A 22,888-nucleotide genomic window follows, 5' to 3' on the forward strand; every position below is an offset into this window, starting at 1 on the left:
GTGGGTTCTTGCACCACGGGGATACCTGCCTCGCCCCCATCCTTAAGCGCACGCGAGTCTCCGCTTGGTCCACCGCGCCCCCACCCGACCGGTGTCTCGGAATTCCCCCAGACCCACCCAGTAACGGTTTTTGGATCGGCAGCTTCCGACCCCTCCCCCTTTCCCTTTCTCACTGGAGCCGCAGTGCCGCGCGCTTCTGAGAGGGGCAATCCGCCCCGGAACCGACGTGGGCGGCCCGGGGCGGGGTTAGTGGAAGCGGCCAAGGGATCCCCCCAGTTCCAACAGGGTCCTCTCGGCACCCCACACCTCCCTCTCACGCATGACTTGCCCTCCCCCATATCCCAGTCCCGCTCTTGTTCCGGCCTCCTTGCCAAGCTCTGCGCTCCTCCCCGCCTCCCACCCACCCCCCCGCGCGCCTGGCACGCGCAGCCGAACTCGGCGCCGCCTCCATCAGAGCCGAGCCGGCGGCTCCGCTGATCAGCCGCCTCTGCCGCCGCCGCGCCGGTCCTCCGCGTCCTCTCCTGGTCCCGCCCTCCTAGTCCCCGCGCCCCTGTTCCCCTTCCCGCCCTCCTTCCTCCTCCCTCTTTCCGCCTCCCTCTGGCTGCAGTCCGCGCCTGGCCCGCCACCGGGCGGGCAGGAGGACAGCGGCGGCTCCACCATGAGCGACGAGGGCAGCAAACGGTGTAGCCGGGCGGACAGCCTCGAAGCTGAGCCACCTCTGCCCCCGCCGCCCCCACCCCCGCCTCCGGCAGAGTCGGTCCTGACCCCCACCTCCCCACGCTACCGGCCGCCGCTGCCCGCGCCTCTGGAGCGCATTGTAGGGTCCGGAGAGCCGCCGGTAGAACTGGCCCCTCGGCGCAAGGGCGCGGGTGAGCCGCTGCCGCCTCCGCCGCCGTCTCTGTTGCCCGGCGACCAGGAGGTGTCAGCGGCGGGGGACTCCTGCGAAGGTCCTAGGCGCCTTCCCGAGGTGAAGCTCCCCGAAGCTGCGGCGGGGAAAGGCAGCCCGGGGGAGACCGAGGCCGGCGCGTGCGGAGAGGGCGAGCGGCGAGGCACGGGAGACCAGCCTGAGACACGCTCCGTGTGTAGCAGCCGCAGCAGCAGTAGTGGCGGCAGTGGCGACCAGCGCTCGGGGCATCAGCACCAGCACCATCAGCCTATTTGCAAGATCTGCTTCCAGGGCGCAGAGCAGGTAAGGCCGGAGGGACCCCAAGTCTGCAAGCGGTGGTGAGCGCTGGGCGGACTCGGCCGGCAAGGATAGAGCTTTCAGAACCAGGGACAGCGCACGTCTCCCAGCCCAGTCTTCCTCCCCAGTTCAGTTCTCTATCTGTGTAGGCAGATGAAGCGTCCCAGTGGCAAATACAGAAGTGAATTAACCTATGCCTCTTCTCCCTCCCTTATTTTGAAGTCAGGTACTCCTCAGGTACTATAATGGTAACACCATTAGGCATTTATTGTGAATTACTCAAAGAATTTTAATTTATAAGTAGAATTAAGCCTGTAGGCTGTAAAGTGTGTTTTCTGTTAATGTGTCCAGAGAACTTAGTCTCAGAATACAGATGAGGAAGGGGATAAGTCATGCTATATCAATACCAATATGAGGTATGCAATACCCATAGGCAATACAAAGAGAGGGTGTTTTTTTTTTTATTACACATTTTTTAAATGAGAAAGGTGCTATAGTTCTTGCAAAAGGAAGTGCTTGAAAAGAAAGGGTATTTTAGTCAATTGATGTAATTGACACTTTGATAGAAATACGTTTTTCAAATTATGAACATCATTACAGGAACATGCAGACTTCCACGAGACTTCATCAAGCAGGGGAAATGATAATTTGTCTCCCTTGCAAAGTGCGTGAAAACATTAGCCTTAATGTCTTTGGAAGTTAGGAAGTTGCACAAGAATACGCAGGCTTTCAGGAAACAGTGCCCTGAGTCAATATTTATGATGCTACATTTAGAAAAAGTAAAAGCAGGGGCCACTGTGAGCCGTTCTCTGCCATGCACGTCTGCTTTAGCAATGATTGAGAACAACTGCAGGGGAAATGCATCTGACCATCCACTTACGAGTTATTAAAGAGATTTCATAGTAGAGCTTTTCCCCAAGGGCACTGGGGGCTGTATCTTGCAGAGATGGTTTTTTTTTTATGTCAGTGGAACATTTATGTCATAACTCTAAGCACTATCTTAGAAATAGTTTTTAAGACTTTAGTATTATTCCCATCAGAGATATAAAAATTTAATTTGGTCTTTCCGGATAGAGCTTGATGCTTGTATCCTTCTGGGTAAACGGAGTAGTTGGAAAAGAGATGGAGCTTAGGGTTTTAAAGTAGAGGCAGAAACACAGATATTCACAGCAGCCTGCTTTCTCCCTCCCTCCCCTCAGGGTGAGTTGTTAAATCCTTGTCGGTGTGATGGGTCTGTTCGGTACACACATCAGCTGTGTCTTCTAAAATGGATCAGCGAGAGAGGCTCCTGGACCTGCGAACTGTGCTGTTATCGTTACCACGTCACAGCCATTAAAATGAAGCAACCCTGCCAGGTAGACACAATGCTTACGCTTCCAGGAATGATCTTGTTAGCATGGGTATACTAGAATTTTATTTTGGCTTAAACAATCTACTTAATGCTACTTAAGAATATTTCATGCAACGTGCACTAAGACCAAGATGTAGAATTTGTAGGCTATGCTTAGAGAAAGCCATGACATCCTATCTGAGAAACTCCAAGGGCATTTAACCAAATGATTTCCTTTATAATGTGTTATTCACTGATTAAATTATACCTCATTCTGTTTTTTAAACTCTAAGTTGGTAAAAATGAATCCATGTGAGTATGCTTTATTAATACGAAATGCTATACAGCTTACTTAGCAGACATTTTTTTATTTTCATTTTTAAGCCACATCTAGCTCAGTTTATGGAAAAGAGATGCAGATGAAGTAGCTGTTTATCAGGTTGGAAACTTCCAGCTGAACCTGTCAGCTCAACTCTGAGCATTCTTTCTGCTTAAGTGTTCAGTTCTATAAGAGTTTTAACAATTTTGTACACATTAATTCTTAGCGAGTCCTGCTCATGATGCTGCTAAAGTTCTACATAGTTTCAAAGTTGTGCATAATATCACGGTGACTCAGTATCAGAAGTATCTAGTCAAATACCCCCCTCCCAGCCCACTACAATAGGCTTCCTTCTCCCCCCATCTCCTTGTTTTTTTTTTTTTTTTTTTTTTTTTCTGGGTGGAAATGACTCAAGTTCTTTGAATAGGCTGATAGAATATCAAACACAGGATATTAAGAAGATACCTTAGAAGAAAGTGGGGAAACACGTAACAGAACTGGCAGGAGATAGACAACAACCACGAAAAGGCAATGGAAAACTTGAAAGGGGAAACACAAAGGAACCTAGTGACCCTCACCACTAGGCTTGCCCATGACCACCAGGCTTGTCCGTGACCACCAGTCTTGTTCATGATCACTAGGCTTGCCCATGACCACCAGGCTTGCCCATGACCACCAGGCTTGCCCATGACCACCAGGCTTGCCCATGACCACCAGGCTTGGCCATGATCACTAGGTTTGGCTATGGCCAAACTCAATTTACATTGAGCTATAGAACATTCCTGGCACTGGAATGTTTCTGAAGGAATCCAGTATGTGAACGATTGTCACACTGAGAATTTAAAATTCTTAGTATCCAATTGCTAGCTTATATAAAATTAATTTGTATCTCTAAAATTTGCATTTATTAACAATCATGAAATGAAAAGGGGAAATTTTATCCACCCCAGGCTTACAAGTTATTTGAAAAGGGAAAAGTGATCTAACAAGAGGTATGGCCACAAGGAAGTTAGTCCCAGACCTCTTCCAGTTCATGGGTCAACTTAATGCTGTCCTGAAAAACAGTTGGAGCCACGTCCAAAGGTCATGGCCTACTTGACATTGTTCTATCTATGACAGTCTTCTGAACAGAATCCATCAGAGGCTAGACATAGGAACTTTTTATGCACCATTAGTGATCCCAGAGAGGAAGATGTATAGAACTACAGCAGGGAGTTAAGCATTTCAAAAACTTTGAGAGTTACTATATATTCATTCCTTTTGGACATTTTGCAGTAAATAGAATTAGGCTCCTTGTTAACACTGAATGCACATAAATGTCTAGGGCAAATAATACTATTTATAGTAATTTTAATCCTATATCAAAAGGAATTTATGCATTTAGTTTATTTAATTTCAAAAGCAGCAATTTTAACAAAATTTAACTATTTTAACAAAAGTGATTCTCCAAACACCTTTGCCTCAAAAAATCAAAACCCTCCAAATTAACCCAACATTTCTAATGCATTTAAGACTTTATATAGGAAATATGATGTGTGACATTATTACTCTGCGATGTAGAGTAATATTTAGAAACAAGGTTCATGCATGCTATACTGATATGTTGTATCACGCCAGAGAAGAAAGAGTTTGAAGGCTACATCTAACAATCAGAAAGCTTGGTACTCATTTTTTATGGTGTTAGGGACTGACCCAAGACCATACACATACACGGCTAATACTTTACCACTGAGCTGTACTCCAGATCCAAGCTTGATTCCCTCACCTAGCTGAAATTGGCCATAAAGCCCAGAGAACAAGCTCTTAGACCCCAGGTGAAGAGACATATCTCTGTTCCCAGCCTGTCATTTGTGTTATGGATGACCCACAACCTGAGTGTTCACTCTGTCTTTTAATGTGAGGGCCATGGGAGTCATCAGTCATCATTTCCATGTTCCTGTGTCCTGATACAAAGTCACATCCTCTTGGGGAGAATCAAACAGGAAGCCTGTGCGTGCTCTTCTTTTCCCTGTCTAGCTCTCTGTTTCCTATGAACAGGGTCCTCTCATGGTCATGAACAGACAGTTCACTGGACACAAATGGAATAGAGAATAAAACTGAACACAGACATTTACTGATCAGTTAGTCTGTGCCAGCCACTGTTCTAAATGCTTTACACACAGAAGTACCACTGATTAGTCTTCATAGCATAGTAGTAATCTGATCAACACTGTTATCTTGACATTACACAATGGGAAACTGGAACACAGCCAGTCTCTCCTAGGGATATAGCCAGATTCTAACTCAGCCAGCCTGGCTTCAGGGCCTGTGGTATTAAGTGGGAATGCTGGGAAGTTCTCTTCAGTCTTCTGCTAGCCTGTCGTGATATCTCAGTGTCTTTGATGAGTTTTCCTATGTGGCATTTGAAGCAAGCAGAAACTAGGGTTTGAAGAGTAGAAAGTCTTTTCCTGCATAACAAACTTTCTAAATTCTTAGTGATTGAATCAAACACTACAACTTAAAACTGCATAAGAGTCTGTCTTGTCTGAGGCCAGTGGGAAGCTTTGTTCCATGTAAGGGATTACCTGCAACTATAATCCAGTTTGACCTTGTCAGCCTACTGACTGATTTGACTGTTTGACTTGTTCTTGGTGGTGGCTGTTCCTTTGGTACCTCAGTTCTCCTCCCATCCTCTGTGCTTACAGCACAGTGAAATAAGTTTTTTGTTTGCTTGTTTGCTTGTTTGTTTGTTTTGAGGATGAAAGTGGGCACTGTGAATGTACTAAGACTCGACCTTGGAAGTGATATGGTTTCTTATCTGCTGCACCTTTCTATTTAAAGCAAATGTATTCTGACTCTGATTCAAGAGACAGGCAAACTGACTCAACTTCTGGAGGCTGCTGACCTGCCTTTAAACAAAGACCATTTTCCCTCACACTTCCCAGGAGAAAGTGTCTGGTAGGACACACATCCCTACCCTATTCTCTCCATTTGGTCTTCATCGGGCCCATGAGGACCAGTAGGCATTGCTGTAACTTTCCTCTCAGCGGTGGTTCTGAGCTCAAGGAGGCTGTCCGTCCATGGACACTTGACTCACCCTTGCTCTTTGATGCACTCTATCAAGCACTTTCCAGGACTGTTTGTCACCATCATGCCTTCCTTCTTGTTCTCTGGGGCATGGGGACAGTGAAGGCCGAGGAGCAGGTAAGGCAGGGAACAGGCACAGGTGAGCAAGACCTGCCTCAGAGTGCCTCACACTTCAGTTTTAATTGTTTCTCTCTCATCAGGATTCAGATTCTCTCACTTCCCTTTGGTTTCAGTTGTTCTCAGTGGTAGAGCATTGGAGAAAGCAAGCAGACACATTTACATCTTAATCATTGCATCGTTAGTTATAGGAGCTAAGACACTAGAGACACTTGAGATGCATTTACCTTCCTCCCTACATGCAGAATCTACTCATTAAATGATATATCAAATGGTATATTATTAATTGATATGCTTATATGTCATTAACAGCTATAATGTTATTATATGATTATTATGTTCTATATATCATTGTTAAATGATATATTAATGGTATTTTAAGAGTAAAAGCTAATTCTCTCTTGAAGTCCATATTTTATTTGAAATGATGTGTGAACATATAAAACAACATTTACTTAAAGTTGTTGGTGACACTGTAAACTGACAAAGCAACATTATAGACTGTGAGTGCTGTCAGTGATATGTAGCTTTGAGGGGGTCACATTTACTATGTAATGTGCTGTGTAGGACATTGTACCTTTGACATAAGACTCAGACTGCAGTGCCTCCAGATAGGAATACAGAGAAGTCCCAACAATATCAACGCACATACGAATTAACTGAGATCATTCTTATAGAGGTCGGAGGACACACCACTTGTGGCTGTTGGCTCTTTCCTTCTGTCATGCGAGTTGTGAAGCTCAAATTCAGGTCATCAGGCTGGGTAGCAGGTGCCTTTAGCCTCTGAGCCATCTCTTTAGCAATAATATCTTTAAAAGGGAGATGAGGATGGCACCTACACCGTATCATACTGGAAGATTAATATATGTCCTAAATGTACATGGTATCCTTAGAATGGCTCTGCCTCCCCTTGGTCTAGCATCATTGTAACCATTCATTCTGCTAAGAGAATGATCCCCTTGTTCCCTTCTCTCTACTGACACATAAACATGTTTACTGCCATCTGTCTATATAGTTCTTTAAGTTTTATTTTTAACTAATTGATAAAAATTGCATAAATATTTAGGTATTAAGAGGTGTTTCAGTGTGTGGATACCCAGTATAATGATAAAATATACCTAGCTGATAATAGTTCACATCAGATATTTAGTTTTTTTTTGTGCTAGGATAGGTAAAACATAAAACATGGTATTTTAGCTCTTTTGAAATTTACAGAATGTTGTTGAAACTACTTCCTGCATCTAACTTCAGTGTCATATGCAGTGATGCTGTCTCCTCTTTCTCATACTCTACCCCTCGCCTATCTTCTGATAACTGCCATTCTGCCCTCTACACATAATAAATCAGCATCTTGTGGATTCCGCACACAAGTGACGTCATGTGCTACTTATTACCTGGTTCCAGGCCTATTCCACTTAACAGGATAAGCTGCACCCATATTGTGGCAGGTAATGCAAGTTCTTTTAGTTCTTATGGCTTTTTTTCTCTCCTAAGACTGAATAGTATTCCTTTATACACACATCATCTCTGAGAGCATGTAGGCTTTGCATCCTGGTGATTGTGAATTCCATATTCATTGTTTTGTTCAATATTGTTCTTCACCAACATTTTTGCTTCTAGTTTTTAAAAAATTTTTGTTTATTTACTTTTTTTGTAAAACATATCCCAGTTTCTAACTAAACCCATTATCATAGATTAGCCATCAGTATTTTTGAAAGCCCCCCCCCCCCCGTTAGTTCAATTTATCTCCATCTTGAGTTTTCTTGTAGTTGGAGATCTGAGATCTTGGGAATTTTCAGTGAGATTATTTCACAGGACAGCTCTACTCAAAGTTAGAGAACCATTGTGAATCGGTGGTTTGGAGTGGCCACCATTGGGTGGAGTGCATGTGACCAGTCAGTGGGAAGTTAGGGGGCCTGGCTTAGAGCTTGTTGAAGGCAATGAGACAAGGTGGCCAGATCCCAAACAACATATGAGCAGTAAATAGATACCTCTCCCCCAGCTCTCATCTCTCCTCCACCTTTACCTAGAATGGAGAGAAAAGTACCGTCTACCTGCCTTGTCTATCTACTTGGGCTTGCATAATGGCCTGTTTACCTTCTAAGGTATTGGGCCCCTGGCAATTTTTACCCACTTCCACTGTTACTTTTAAATCTTCATAATGTGCTCTGAGCCACAGGTCTTCTCAGGGCTGTAAGAATGATGTGAAAGTCTTTCATGAAAGGCCCACAGGTTATTGTTCAGTTTTAAATTCTTGTTACTAAAATCCTGCAGTTCCTTACAGTAGGTACAAAATACCATTATTTGTATCCATCTTAGACATTCTTTCTCAAGTCCAACTTCTAGTCCGATTTTTTAAGGCACGTCTAGATCTCATTACTTTCTTAAATGGGGTATGAAGGGGATATTTTCACCTTCACGGAACCTCACAGTATAACGCACTAGGAGAAACTGATAAATTATCTCCAAAACTGACTGAGATTTTGAAAATTTATGAAGAAAATCTGAGAGCATGAACCCCTTCAGCCTGGCACAGACTCCCTCAGGAGCATCCCCAGTGTTTGCACGTGATGACTTTAACATGGCCATATGCACACAACCTTGTCTTACTTTTCCTTGTTGTTCATGTTCAGCACAAGTTGGTCTTGTTATCATTTCCAGTGGGTTCAGTGGTAAAGGAGGAGCTGAGGCAAAACTTTTCATGAGCACGCCCAGTCACAAAAGAGATGATGTTCAAATATAGTAGTTCATAAGCTATAGGCAACCCAATGTGCCACAAGACAGTCTCTCTGCCTTACATACTTTTTTTTCATTTATTCACTCATTCTCAAGACGCGTGAATCTGGATTTCACTCATTACACAGGAGCCATGACTCTGTGGAATGACATATGTACATGAGCTGTGTGTCCAACTATATTCTCGTGTGTTCCGTATAGCCCTGGGATCTTCTGATTCTCCAAGTTGTTCCAGAGTCAGATGGCTCTGAGACAGGAGTGATGGGAAGGAGGTAGTGATTACTTGCGGCTTCATGTGTCCTGGTGCTTCTAAAATCCTGCAGAGGGTGAGGCTTGGGGACAGTGTGCATCAGGTCAATGATACCTTCCAGAAGTTCTCCTTCACATACCTCGCTTTTCATACCTTACAGTTGTTTTAAAGTGTGTCTTCCCTTTGTTTTGATATTTTTTCTCCTCTTTGCTGTCTGTGTGTATTCACCCAGCAGCCTTGAGGAGAAAGGATCTAGAGTATAGGTGTGGGCAGATCTACCCCTTGAAACAAATTGGGGCTCAGAGAATATTTGAATAAAGACCACAAACATAGTTCCAACATGTCTTCACTTGATACCTACTTGTTTAAACCAGAAAGCCAGAACAGAAAATTCATTTAGCCCCTGAGGGTCATGGCGACTGTTGTCCTAGGTCAGAAACAGCTGCAGACACCACATCGATGGATAGACAAGACTGTACTCCATGGAAGCATCACTGAACCTTGAACTTCAGTCAAGTTTCAATAAAGAGTATTCCAAAAGCAGTTACAGAGCTGAATCAGGCCCATGGTGTTCAACAGTGGTTCAAAGGGATGGAAGACTGATGTAGACTTGGGTGTTTCCTGGAAAACCCCATGGGCAAAATGTATTAAGTTTTAATGCTTGCTGCTTTAAGTGGAGCTATGATTAACTCACATCATTTAGAAGATGGTGTCAGTCCAGCTCCATAAAAAACATTACATATTACTATTGACTACTACTAGATCTTCAAACTATTGTTCTTACCAATAGTTTCTTAGTTGTTTCAGACCCCAGGAATGGTTTCCATCTCATGAGATGGAAGGCAGGGTCACAGAAGCCCTCTGTTCTTAGAGAAAGCTACGTCTCATCTCAGCAAGCCCTGGCATGCATGTGCAGTGCTAGTAGACCCATCCTTGCTCTGATCCTTGTCAGCGTCCACCACTCACCAGGCGCCCACAGTTTTGATGTTGAATTCTTTCCTAAGGTTGTCTAGAGGAAGGCAGAACTAGTGATGACTGGAACAAGCTTTATAACAAATCACGGAACACAGCACAACATGGCTTGAGATTAGGTTTCTTTTTGGTCAGTCTGTGACCATTTGATGAATACCGTGATAGGAATGAGTGAGTGTTTTCACAGTGCTCAAAAATCAGGGAGGTTCTGCTATTTATGCCACGAGACTCTGCCTTAAGGAGTTGAAATTGTTTTCATTTCTTGAATCCTGTTTTTCTACTTGGTGGCTGCTCATTTCCCACCTTCTTCTTAGATCTACTAGCAATGAGATTCAGAATATGTCTGGACAAATGTTTTCAGTTTTCAAGACCATAACAAAAAAGAACCCCTCAAAAATAATAAAGAGATTACATTTTATTCATTTATATTTCATTTTCCCAATTTTTATTAGATACTCTATTTATATTTGAAAGGTTATCCCCTTCCCCCATCCTGCTCCCATCCTCCCCCCCCCTCCACTTTTCTTCACTCCTAATCAATCCCTCTCCTAATTAGGTGCACTCCCTCCTAATCACCCTCTCTACCCCATTGCCTTGGCATTCCCCTACATCAGGAAAATGTGCCCTTCCTGGACCAAAGGCCTCTTCTCCCATTGATACCAGACAATGCTATCTACAGCCACATATGCAACTGGAACCATATGTCCAATGTGTGCTCAGCGGTTGGGATTGGTGTTTTAGTTTATGGCAGTTTTGGAGGGTTTGGTTGGTTGATAATGTTGTTCTTCCCATGGGGTTGCAACCCTTTCAAGATCACATTTTAAAATGTAGTGAGGAGAGAGAGAGAGAGAGAGAGAGAGAGAGAGAGAGAGAGAGAGAGAGAGAGAGAGAGACAGAGAGAGACAGAGAGAGACAGAGAGAGATAAGAGTACAAATTTCCAGTGAAATACGTCCACTCTTAAAAACTTAAAATGTCACGGAAAAAGACTTAGTAATTGCTACGGACAACACACTTTCTTTCTTGAGATTGTCACTGGTTTTGGGGCTTCACATAACATCTGCTCCAGGAATTTAAATAATTGGTTGGAAATTTCGCTCTTTGCTCATGGCTGCAGAGGAGCTGCTAAGATAGTCTATTGGATATATATATATATCCATATATATATATATATATATATATATATATATATATATATATATATATATATATATATATTTGCTGTGAAGTCTACCACCTGACTGAGAAAAAGGCACATTATTTTGATGTGTGGTGGTTCATATCATTATAATGTAACTTCAAAAGACAATGAATTTTGGCTGGCTAGATGCCACTCCAGCACAGGGAGCTACAGCAAAGGGTGGACTCTTTCCTTCTTGCTCATTTTCTGCTTTACCTTGCCCGTGGCTTTGCTGTGTTGTGACTAAAGGGACGAAAACAAAGAAAACTCAGCTTTCTTCTATTCTTGGACCTTCTAAGCGTAGAGAGGATGATCTGGAAGACAAACCAGAAATGTATTGGGCCATTCAGAAGCACAGGGAAAGGCCTGATAAGCAGATAGTCACCAGGAGTACATGTAAATGCATGGCCAACTCAGTGGTCTCTGCCAAGAATATCTGTACTGTGGTTTGTGCTTTCTGTATCCTTGGATATATGACAGCCTGTCCCCTGTGAACAGAACTCATAACTCAACAGCTGTTCCCTGTGATTTATGCAAATGAAGTTTGATATCAATAAACGTGGAATGTACATTGTTGTATGGGAGGATATGAGGGAAACTTAGAAACATGAACTACAAACAAAGGCAATACAGAGACTTAATAAAGAGATGTTTCTTATTCCATTTCATCGGGAGCTCAAGATTCTGGATGTGTAGCTGCAAGATTTGTTGTTTTCCTTGCTAGGAGTTGGTCTTGCTTTTGGTCTGATCTTTGTTTTGCTCCACTCTTACCTTTTGGAGCACAATTGTTTTGCTCTGTGCCAGTGTACATTGAAGGCTACAGTTTGTTTCTGATCATGTAAGTACTCACCGTTAAGAGAGTGTTTTGAATTCATATGTAAGATGTGTTATTTGATATGTCAAATGGGGTTGGAAGTGTTAAAGATGTTGGAGACTTAATTAATTACTATTTGCATTATGAGAATGCCATGAGCCCATAGAGATAAGATGTAGAAAGTTGTGGCCCAAAGTTGATGTGTTTGGGTATTAAGTTGGTAAAGAGTAGAGTTGTAATGTTGATAACTGTCCCTTTAGCAGGACTTGGAGTAAGCGACAAGCATCTGGGCATGCCTGAGAGGGACAATGGTGGTTAATATAGTCTCTGGCCATGCCTGTGACAGTAACTGAGGATCTACCTTAAATGTGAACTGTGGTCTGAGATTGCATGAAATGGGGACCATGAGCTGAGTCATATCCCTGATCTTCTGCTGTCTGACCAATGGTGCCATGTGACCAGCTACTTCGAGTTCTGTCACTGTGAGTTGCCTACCTGTTGTGCTTAGTGTTAACTCTCTGCTTGACCAAATCTAGAATTATCTGGAAGTTGGACCTCTGAGCATGCCTATGTGCAGCTTGTCTTGGGTTAATTGATGTATGAAGCCTGTCCTAATGTGGAAGGGCTACTCTATGGTCATAGGATTCATAAAATTATAAGTGGAAAAAAAGCTGAGCATTATTAGCTTGTATGAATTTATTACTCTACGCTCTTCAACTGTTGATACAATGTGTTCAGATTATTTGAGCACCTGCTGCCTTGGCCTTCATGACACATTGACTATATTCCTAAATAATAAGCCTTTCTTCTTCATCTTAAATTCCTTTTGTCAGAATATTTTATCACAGCTACAGGGGAAGAGACTAAGACTGTATCATCAAACTAGGAGTCCACAAGACCCTTCCTCTGCCAGTTGCTTCTGTCGAGCATTTTGTCAGAGAAGCACGATAAGCAACAAATACACTTGTCGGTTTCAGGGCCGGGGAGGCAATTTTCCACATGCCCCAGAGGTGACCACAGAACATTCTGTCATTTTTATTTTCTATTGGGCACTGTATAATCAATACTTCATGATTGATTATTTTTATTTGTAATTGTGATTAAGTGTAATTGGTCATTTATTTAGCAACAACGTCTTCACTGAAAGCACTGTTCTAAGCCCTGGAGGTGACAGGTTCATTAAAGCAAGCATGATCTCTGATTCTAAAACTGACAGAAAATAACATAAGGCCTTGTTAATTATGTATTGTGTTAATAATTCAATGGGAAATAAATTGGGTTTAATGGCTAATTTTATGATCAGATGCACTGGAATTTTTAGACATTATTGTGAGCATGCTGTGGGAATGTTCCTGGAGAGACTGGCGTTTGAATCTGTAGGCAGAGTAAAGCAGAATGCCTCTCTAATCTGGTTGGACCTGTCCTATAAATTGGAATCCTAAGTAGAACAAAATGGCTGACCTTCTCTTGGAAGGAGAGGGAATTCTGTCACCTACCTGTTTCCAAGTCAGAGAATTGATTTGCTCTTGCCATTGTGTGTGAACAGCAGCATTGGCTCTCCCTGGATTGCATCCTGACTGTTCCTCAGATCCAGAGGCTTCCAGTGCTGTTTTCTTAGCTCTCATGTCTCAAGTCTTCAGGTGCCTCAGGGATTGTCGGGTCTGCTCTGACAATGCCCTAGCTTCGATGATAAAAGATCTGAGGACTCCTCAGGCTCAGTCATATAAACTAGTCTCTGACCATAAATCTCTCAACACACACACACAAGCATGCACACATGTACACACACATATATACAGACACATAGATACACAGACAAATACATACACATAGGCACAAACACACATAGAGACAAAAATATACACACACACACACACACACACACACACAAACTCTCTCTCTCTCTCTCTCTCTCTCTCTCTCTCTCTCTCTCTCTCTCTCTCTCTCTCCCTCTATTGGAATTGGCTCTCTGGAGAGCCCTAACAAATCCTCTATGTAGTTTTTAGGTTTGCTAAAATAGACCACATAGGACTTGAGTCGAGAGGACACTGACGGAAATAACCAGCCATACAAACAAACAAATGTGGAAGATAAGCAAATCTGTCATCAAGAACCCCTGAAATAATTTACTACACCCTCCTAGAGGTATCACCCCCTTCTTTCACCCTTTGAGTGTCGATTATACTCAATGGTTAGCTTCCAGAGAATAGAGTGATGCAACAGTTGAAAGTGGAGAGGGGAATAGTTTTATGTTCGCAATGTCTAGCAAACATTGCTTTAGTCACATGACTAAAGATCACGTTGTCAGGGAATGACAGCATCCTCAGTGACAGGTCATGCTGATAAAATATACCTTTGATATACTGCAGTGAAACTATTTCACCTTAAACCCAACACCTTGGTGTAGTTGTGGAACAAACAGGAGACAAAATGAATTGAGAAGAAGCCTACAAAGCCCTTGAGCGGTCTTCAAAGCTAAAGTTAATGAGTGAGGGATATATGACACGATTAGAAACGAGAGAACAAGATGACTAATGAATTTGAGCTGAAGTCTAGAATAGAAAATGGAGACTGAGGAGACCCATTGTATTATAAAGTATGGAGACTAGTCAACACTCACACCCCAGCGGTGGCTGTTTTATCAGTTGCTGTGAATACTCAAGGGCTCCATGACATATTAACAAGAAGAATGTGGAGTACATGGGAATTTTACATTTTTTTTGTAAACAAAAGCATTCTAAAATTATCTTTCTAAGGAGAAGCAAAGCAGCATGGAGAAGTGTAAGTTTAGGTACACAGGGGACTTAGGGAAGTCGGGGGATACGACACCTGAGATTAGATGGCGATGTTGATGCTGATTTTGAAAACTAATCGAACTGCATCCATAAGGACAAATAAAGGAGCAGACAGCGTAATAATAATGTGGTTATTTCACAATACGTCCCGCATGTACTACTGTATATTGAAATCCCAGAAAACTTGGAGTTTTGAGTCTCATATGCTGCGGGATTTTAGATGAGACACTTTGGCCTAGTACACATTTCACCCTGAAGAGTGTTGTAAGTGGACGTTTTCTGGTGATGTTAAAGCCTTCCATTTCCTTGCTGGTTTCCTTTCCAGTCGAAACTTGAGACTTGATGTTTTCAACTGTTAGTTATGAATTGTCTGTTTTCTCCTTCATTTGTTTTAGGGCTCTGATAGAGAGTGCCAATATGTTTATAAAGTTTCATCTTCCTGACACGCTGGGCATTTTATCATAGAATGCTCTTTGTTTCTGTGCTTGAGTCTGTTTTTAATACTGTTATGAAATATCTTATGTCTAGTAGTTTAAAAACATAGAAGTTTATTTCTCATAACCGAGTGTTATAATCTAAGATTTAGGCACATGTAAGTTTGGTGTGTGGTAATGACTAATTCAGTGTGGACGCTGTGTCCCCAACACAGGGCTAAAGGGAAGAGTGAAACTTACTCCTTCCAGACCTTTGACTATGTCCCAAGTTCCATTTATGAGGACTATAGTCCCATAATTTAATTATCTCTTCAAATCCCTGCCCCTTAGTAGCTAAACTGGTGGTTACACTTCAGAAATATAAATTTTTGAGGAGAACTCTCATTAAATACATAGAAATCTACAGTTTCATCTTGACATTTGTTTTGTCTGAGGTCAGTCTGTTCACTCTGGCTCTACTTTGGTTGCCTGTTCCCATGATACAGACCCCTATCCATCTTTTTTACCTCTCCAGCTATTTGGTCTTTCAATATGAATTGGATCTCTTAGCGAGATGGTATGGATGAATTATTAATTATGTAATTTTGGATCAATATGAAGTTATTCCTATAATAGAAACTTATGGAAAACAACAGATACTTTGCAGGTTGATTTCTGATTATAAAGTTGTCAATTTAAAGAGTCTAATGTACTGCATTAGGTTTTCTTAATTCCTAAAGGACGTTCTGTAAATACGTTGGTTTAGACATGCTTAAGTTGTTTTTCTGCTACTATTTGTGAGGAACTATCTGGGTTTCTCCTCCTCCTCCTCCAGCTCCTCCTCCCCCCTCTTCTTCCTCCCCCTTCATTTCTCCTCCTCCAATCCCAAACCTGGAGTGAGGAATTCAGGATTCAGGGATTAACTTTTTACTAGTAAATGAAGACACAATACTTTTTACTATTTTTTAAATAGCTAATATCTTCCATAACTGGAGATAACTCCAGAGGAGGACAGTAAGTTGACACAACTAGCCTTTGTCATTGATGGCATGCCCTTTTATACATGTCATTTATGGCATACCCTTTCATACTATGCCACATGTCTTTTGCAAGGGTTAAGATTCTATGAGCGTGGTTGCAGTATAGTTGACGGAGTGTGGGCTCTGGTAATATGCAGATCAATATAAGCTCAGCCACTTGCCAAGCTGTGTGGTGAGCACTGGTACAGTGGCTATCAATTCCTTAATGCTGTTAGGCTGACTAAATAAAATCAGACATTTATAGGTGCTTAATTATGGTATACCTTGAAATTACTTTTAATGTTGATTTTATAAGATAGTAATAATAAAGCAAGTAAAAACCAACTTTGAAATGAATTTTTTTTTTTGTTTTTTCGACAATTGCATTTTTTTTCTCACTGAAAACACAGTTCCAAAGATGAATGGCTTTGGCGAGAAGTTCAGTCATCTTATCTAATGTTGCCTGGAAACTTGGCTGTTTGGAGAATGAGTGTTTGATGCTCTGATGTTCAGCATAATATAATTGAGATGTATGGAGGTGTCTTGAGTGACTTGGCCACTGTGAAAGACACGCAATGACTTAGAGGGTGGGGAGTGCCTGTTTCTGTTGCTCCTGGAGCTGTGCAAATTGATGTTTGGCCTCCCAGAACCCATTTGGAAATAAATGGGTTCCATTTATCAGTGCAATAGATTCTGGACAGCCCATTTTATTTTTGCATCTCTGCCATAGATAGGGAATGTGAATATAAAAGGTCCTGGAGGGTGAGGATTCCTCCTTCAGAAAACTTTTCTTAGCATAAAGAGATTATGTTTGATCCTGTGGTACTTGATTAACAGAATTGGAACACTTGCTTCCCAAAATTTGTTGGGGCAAATCACTAGTAACTCAACACCTTCACCTTTTAGTGCCCACAAGTGTGCCTTGGTGGTTAAGAGTATTTTATTCACAAGAAACGCAGCAGTCACGTCTTAGGGAATGAGATGTTCATTCCAAGGAGGAACGGCCATTCGTAGGACAGCATCCTCAATCAGCCCTTCTCCAGGTTCCTTGTGTTTTATTGTTTGGCTTCATATAGTACATGTCTAGGCCACCTTTCAAAATGTTAGAAACCATTTCAAGTAAATATAGAGCAAGAACCCCCCAGAAACTTGTCTTTCCAGTTTGGTGGCAGAAAAACTTCCCTGTGCAACTCTGCCCTCTAGTGTCTTACAGGAACCACGGTCATACTCTTGGTATCCTGCTCAAAGTTCCCAGGGTTAAGTACTGACAAGAATATATTCATATAGTGTTATTCCAAAATGCCTTAAAAAATCTACATCTATCCCTCTTTTTTAAAAATAAAGTTATAATAGAAAAAAATAAATTAAATTAAAAAGCTGTTAAAAAAAGGTTATCTCTGTACATTTTTCTTGTTCCTTGGAAATGAATGTGACCAAGAGCAAACTCATTTGATTTTAATTTTAAAATAGACATTTAGTTAAAAATATTTTTAAAACTCAATGACAAAATGATGTATCTATCATTGCTTACCTAATAAGTGCGAATGCAATTTTCTGTTTGGCTAAGCATATATATGTATGTGTATGTGTATGTGTATGTGTGTGTGTGTGTGTGTGTGTGTGTGTGTGTGTATGTTATGTGTATGTGTATATGTATATGATGTATATGTATGTGTGTGTCTATGTGCATGTTATGTGCATGTGTATATGTATATGATGTATGTGTATGTGTGTGTATGTATATGTATGTATATATATATAATTGGTAGGGTTAAACATTCAACTCTTAGACATTTTAAAAATAATTTTAAAGTTTTTAAAGAGTAGAAGGCAAGTGAATTCAAACAGAGTCGATTCACTTGAATTTATTTTAAGAAGAATATTCAATTATGATTGCTTATTATATTTCTGTCTGTGGTCTTGTTTAAAGAGAACATAGTTATCACACCTTGTAGTATCAGACTATTCACGTATGACATACTGGAAATCAAACAGTTTGCTGAACAAGGCACAAATTCTTTAAGCAACATAAGCATCTGGTTTCACATGTACAAAAGCAACTACTGACTAAATTAGCAGAAGTTTATTATTTGAAAGAGAAGCTGGTCACATGATTGCCTCTGTTTTTTTACATTTTCAAAGAGAACATCTCACTTTGCTCAGGGCCACATTTCTAAAGCGATTAGATGAGACACCATTTTTATGATGTAAAGCTTAAGAACTTTATTTGAAAATTAGGTTTTTCATTACTACTGATTATTTTACTAATATCATCATGCTTGAGGCAGGACTGTCTTTCAGGCAGCTTTAGTTCTTAGTTAACAGGCAGCTGAACATTAATTAAGCTGTAACTGTTGAGGCGCCGTCCATCCTGAGGCTCTCTCCTAGTGAGAGCATGTGTGACAACGAAGAATACTTTCTATGTAGTTGGGACTCCCTAGTGGCATGTCCCTGAAATAACAAAGAAATAAAAGGAAGACAGGACGAGAGACATGAATTTTATTTTCCTAGATGGGAAATAACGTTTATCTTTAGAGTTACAGTGTACTTTAACAACCTGAAGAGTTGGATGCAGGTGCAAACATGTTTGACTTGGAGCCACACATGAATTTTCCCTTTTCAAGGTTAAGTAAGTCAAAGTTGCTCTTGGTTTGGGGCACCAAAAATCTGCTCTATAATGATGGATGTGGTAAGGAACGTGTGTTGTCCCTGCCCCCACCTTACTAATGCATGTGTCAAGAGGTCCATGGAGGCATGGCAAGCAGGAGAAGGAATGTTATCTCTGTCACGAAAAGCTACTTCAATTCTTGCGGTCAGAACGGTGTAGGGGAAACTGAGCAAGTGCAGCCAAGTTTAGCAACAAGCTTCAGTTAGATTGTAGATGGTGTGTTCATAAGTCATTGAGCCTTTTGTAACCTTTTCAAGATAGACCGCTGGATTTCAATGGTACTGAAAACATTTGTGTAGCAGAACCAATTTGAGCTTACAAATAAATGAGACTCAGAATATGCTTAATTTATCTGGCGTTGACAATTACTGGGGTGGGCTCACTCATAATCCACTCTCTTAACTGCTGGCCTGGCTACATCCCCAAAGATGAACCCCAGATACTTGCAGTGTCTCCGGGCCATGTGATCATGGTCTATTTCTCATTGCAGCTTCCTCTTCTGTCATTTCCTCTTCCTCCTCCTCTTCTTCCTCCTCCTGATGTCTCCTCATTCCTTTCTCTTCTCCACTCCTAACCTAGAGGTAACTAAAAACCCACTCACCTCTAATCCCTCCAGTTAGTGGCTGTAGCCCATTTTATTTAACCAGTAGATTTAAATTAAGGAACAAGGTTTACATAACAAAAACTTGTTGACCTAGACCTTTCCTTTTGATTTAGAATTTAGCATTATTAATTATATCACATGGGCAGACAAAAATTATTTATTTATCTTGGGAAACATATTTCCTAAGATATGCAAAATTGTGAGGAGGCCAAATCAAGCTGACATATATATTTATCACTCTACTTACTTGATATTTGTTGTGAATCCTTAAAATCTACTCCATGGCCATTTCAAGAATACACCACTGCAGTGCTGATTATAGTCCTCATAGGACACTTGAACTTGATTCCTCCTAATTAAAAATTTAATCCCTCAGCCAACACTCCTGGCCCATGGTGACTATTTTCTATTTTCTGAATCTGTGTTATATGTCTTCACATAAAGGCATTTGTCTTTGTGTAAGTGTGTGTGTGTGTGTGTGTGTGTGTGTGTGTGTGTGTGTGTGTGTGACAGAGAGGGGGTAGAAAAAGGGGAAGAGAGAGACTTATTTCACTTAACATAATGTCTTCTTGTTTTATCTATGTTGTTATAAATGGAAAACTGTTTCTCTTTGTTTATGCAAAGCTGATTAGTATGTTGTTAGACTTTGGAAGCAGGTCAATGATTCAAGACTAAACTGGGATGAATTACTGTAGACTAAAAGTTTATGATAAGTGTTATTGTTGCTAGTCATTATGTGAGATGTCCCATTTTCTCTTTTCATTCATCTGTAATAGAGGGACACAGGTGATTCCATATTTGGTTGCTGTGAACAACATTGTAATGGGCTGCAGTGGTGCTGGTTGCCATTGTAGATAGTGAGTTCATCTTTGGAGAATGCCCAGTGTTAAGATTCCTGGGTCATATGGTAATTGTTTACCACTTACAGAGCAGCCCTCATGCATTTATACATCTGTACCAACTTACATCCTCAAACACTGGAATTTGCCTTGCCTCTATATTCTTGCCCACATGTAACCTTTAACCTTTTGGATAATAGTCATTGTAACAGGTGTGAAGTAGTAGCTCACTGTGCTTTCTTTACATTTCCTGATTACTGAAAATGTTGAACTGTTTTTCTTTCTTTCTTTCACATGTGTTTTGGCCTTTTCAGAAATGTTGATTTTGGTCTTTTAAAAGCAGGTTTTATTTCTTTTGGTATGGTCCTGCATGAATACACAGATTACAAATATTTTCTCTCATTCTGTAGGTTGTCTCTCTATCCTGATGATAGTTTCATTTGCTACATAGGACCTTTGAGATTTCTATATATTTATTATTTATCTCTTCATTTGTGTTACTTATGCTTTTAGGGTCACATCTGAACAGACCAGTGCTAGTGTAAGCAATTCATAAACTCAGTGGGTCCGACACACAAGGAAGTCACAGAAGTAGAAAAGGGAGGTTGTTGAGAAGAGGGGTGTCATCAGGGGAGGGGGAGATCAATTTGCATCTGATTTTTTTCTTTCTTTTTATCTCAGTCTATCTAAACTTTTTTATGTAGTTCATCCTTTAGCAAGAGAATTTGTAGTTTATTGGTATTTTTTCACTGTTTTATTTAGGTTAATTTAGTTTATTTTTATATGATATCTATTGTTTTCATTTGTTACTATTAGTCTCTATTCCTTACTATTATTTGGGCTTAGTTTGATATATTTCTAGCTCCTGGAACTGTAATATTTGACTGAGATATTTTCTTTTCTGACAGAGAAGTTTATTGCTATGAACACTTTAGGTTTCTTCTGCTGCTTCCCTTAGTGTTTATATAGTGTCTTTAATGACATGTTTGAATTTCACTTTGATTTCTTCTTTAATGCGTTTGTTAGTCAATGGCCATTTATTTGGAAAAATTCTTAAATTTAACAATTAATGATTTCTGGTTCCATATGATTGTGGTTGAAAAATATACTTGATGCTATTTTAATTTATGAAGATTGCTAATATGTCCTAAAATGTAATGAATTCTGAAGAAAGCTGCATATATCTTTGATAATTATGTGCACTGTGTAGATGCTATATGGAAATTATTCTATTTTCTGGCTAGGCTTATTTTGTCTGAAATATGGCTGAAGTCTGATGTTTGCTTATTGGTTTCTATCTCAGTGTTCTGAGCTTTGTTGGTAGTGAGTTTCTTAAGTCTTCAATGAATGATGCAGCAATCTAGCTCTTTAGACTTATTAATACTGTGCGTGTGTGCATGTGCGTGCATGTGTGTGTGTGTGTGTGTGTGTGTGTGTGTTCTGGTATGACTGTGTCTATATTCTAATTTTTAAACATCTTGATGAATTTATCCCCTTTCAATATATGATGATCTCCTTTATCTTTTTTTTTTATAGTTTAGCATTAAAGTCTGCTTTAAACCCATTTATAGTAAATCTACCCTATGAGAGAGTTTAGTGAATATTCAACTGTATAACTGTGCTAAACCTGAAGATATATAAGTAATGATTTTGCTTTATTGAAAATTAAAATATGTTTCTAGACCAGTAGAAATTTTACAGCCTATTTAAAAAGTTGAACAAAACAGAAACATAAATTGATATAGTTAATTCAGAGTCAGATGTTCCAGGGGCATATGTTTTAGTTCCGAAAGCTTGAAAAATATTCTCTATCCTATTTTGATAAGAAAAAAGACATGGCACATATTACAAAATGGCTCTATCTTTCAGTAGCAAATAATGGGTATTGAATGAAATAAATTGAAACCTGATTTGTATGATCAATAAAATGTTTTTATCAGTTATGCCTTCATCCCAGTGCACAGCATACTAATTCATATGGCAATAATATAATAATCAAGTAATTGATGTGGTAAGAAAGAGTTTGTGCCAAACTGTAAGAAGTTTCAATGATATAGCATAAACTTTAATTGAACAAAGAACCCTTAAATTAATGTTGATGCACGTCGCACACCTCGTGCTCTGTATTAATCTTACACCTCTGACCGTTTTTAGGTAGATCCTCACTGGCATTTACACAAGGAACCAAGGAAACGTTACATGTTGGAAAGGGTAGATTCATTTTATAGTTCAGAAAACAAAGTCCTTCAAATAAAGTACTAACTATTCTTAACTGTCCTAAGTCAGAATCTGGCCAATACTTTAGAAGTAAGACAGCTCATTTCTCATATCTTATTAGAGAGCCCAATAGTATCATTCCTTCCCCATGTTCAATCAAAACCCAGCAGAGTCCACAAAATGATACAGTGGTTTATAGTTATCTTGTGTAACAAATATATCCAGAACTCATGCAGACACTATTCATCTGCATGCAGATAGTCATGGTAAGCCTCACTCACAAAGCACTTGGAGGTGGGATCTGCAGGAGATTAGGCAGGTGTCTGTTGTTGTTGGGGTAGTGTGTTACTTTTAGGACTGATAACATT

General features: G+C 40.5%; 1 protein-coding gene across 1 annotated transcript in view; it reads left to right on the forward strand.

The window, feature by feature from the left end:
- Positions 1–658: 658 nt before the first annotated feature.
- MARCHF11 (membrane associated ring-CH-type finger 11) overlaps positions 659–22,888 on the forward strand; it is a gene marked incomplete at both ends in the record, with an annotated part of 93,762 nt that continues 71,532 nt past the window's right edge. The window contains 2 exons of the mRNA XM_080933684.1: positions 659–1,189; positions 2,383–2,538. Coding sequence (XP_080789810.1) covers positions 659–1,189; positions 2,383–2,538 — 687 coding nt within the window. The remainder of the gene's footprint in view (positions 1,190–2,382; positions 2,539–22,888) is intronic.

The sequence above is a fragment of the Micromys minutus genome, assembly GCF_963924665.1.
Source record: "Micromys minutus genome assembly, chromosome: 20".
NCBI classification, from domain to species: Eukaryota; Metazoa; Chordata; class Mammalia; order Rodentia; family Muridae; genus Micromys; species Micromys minutus.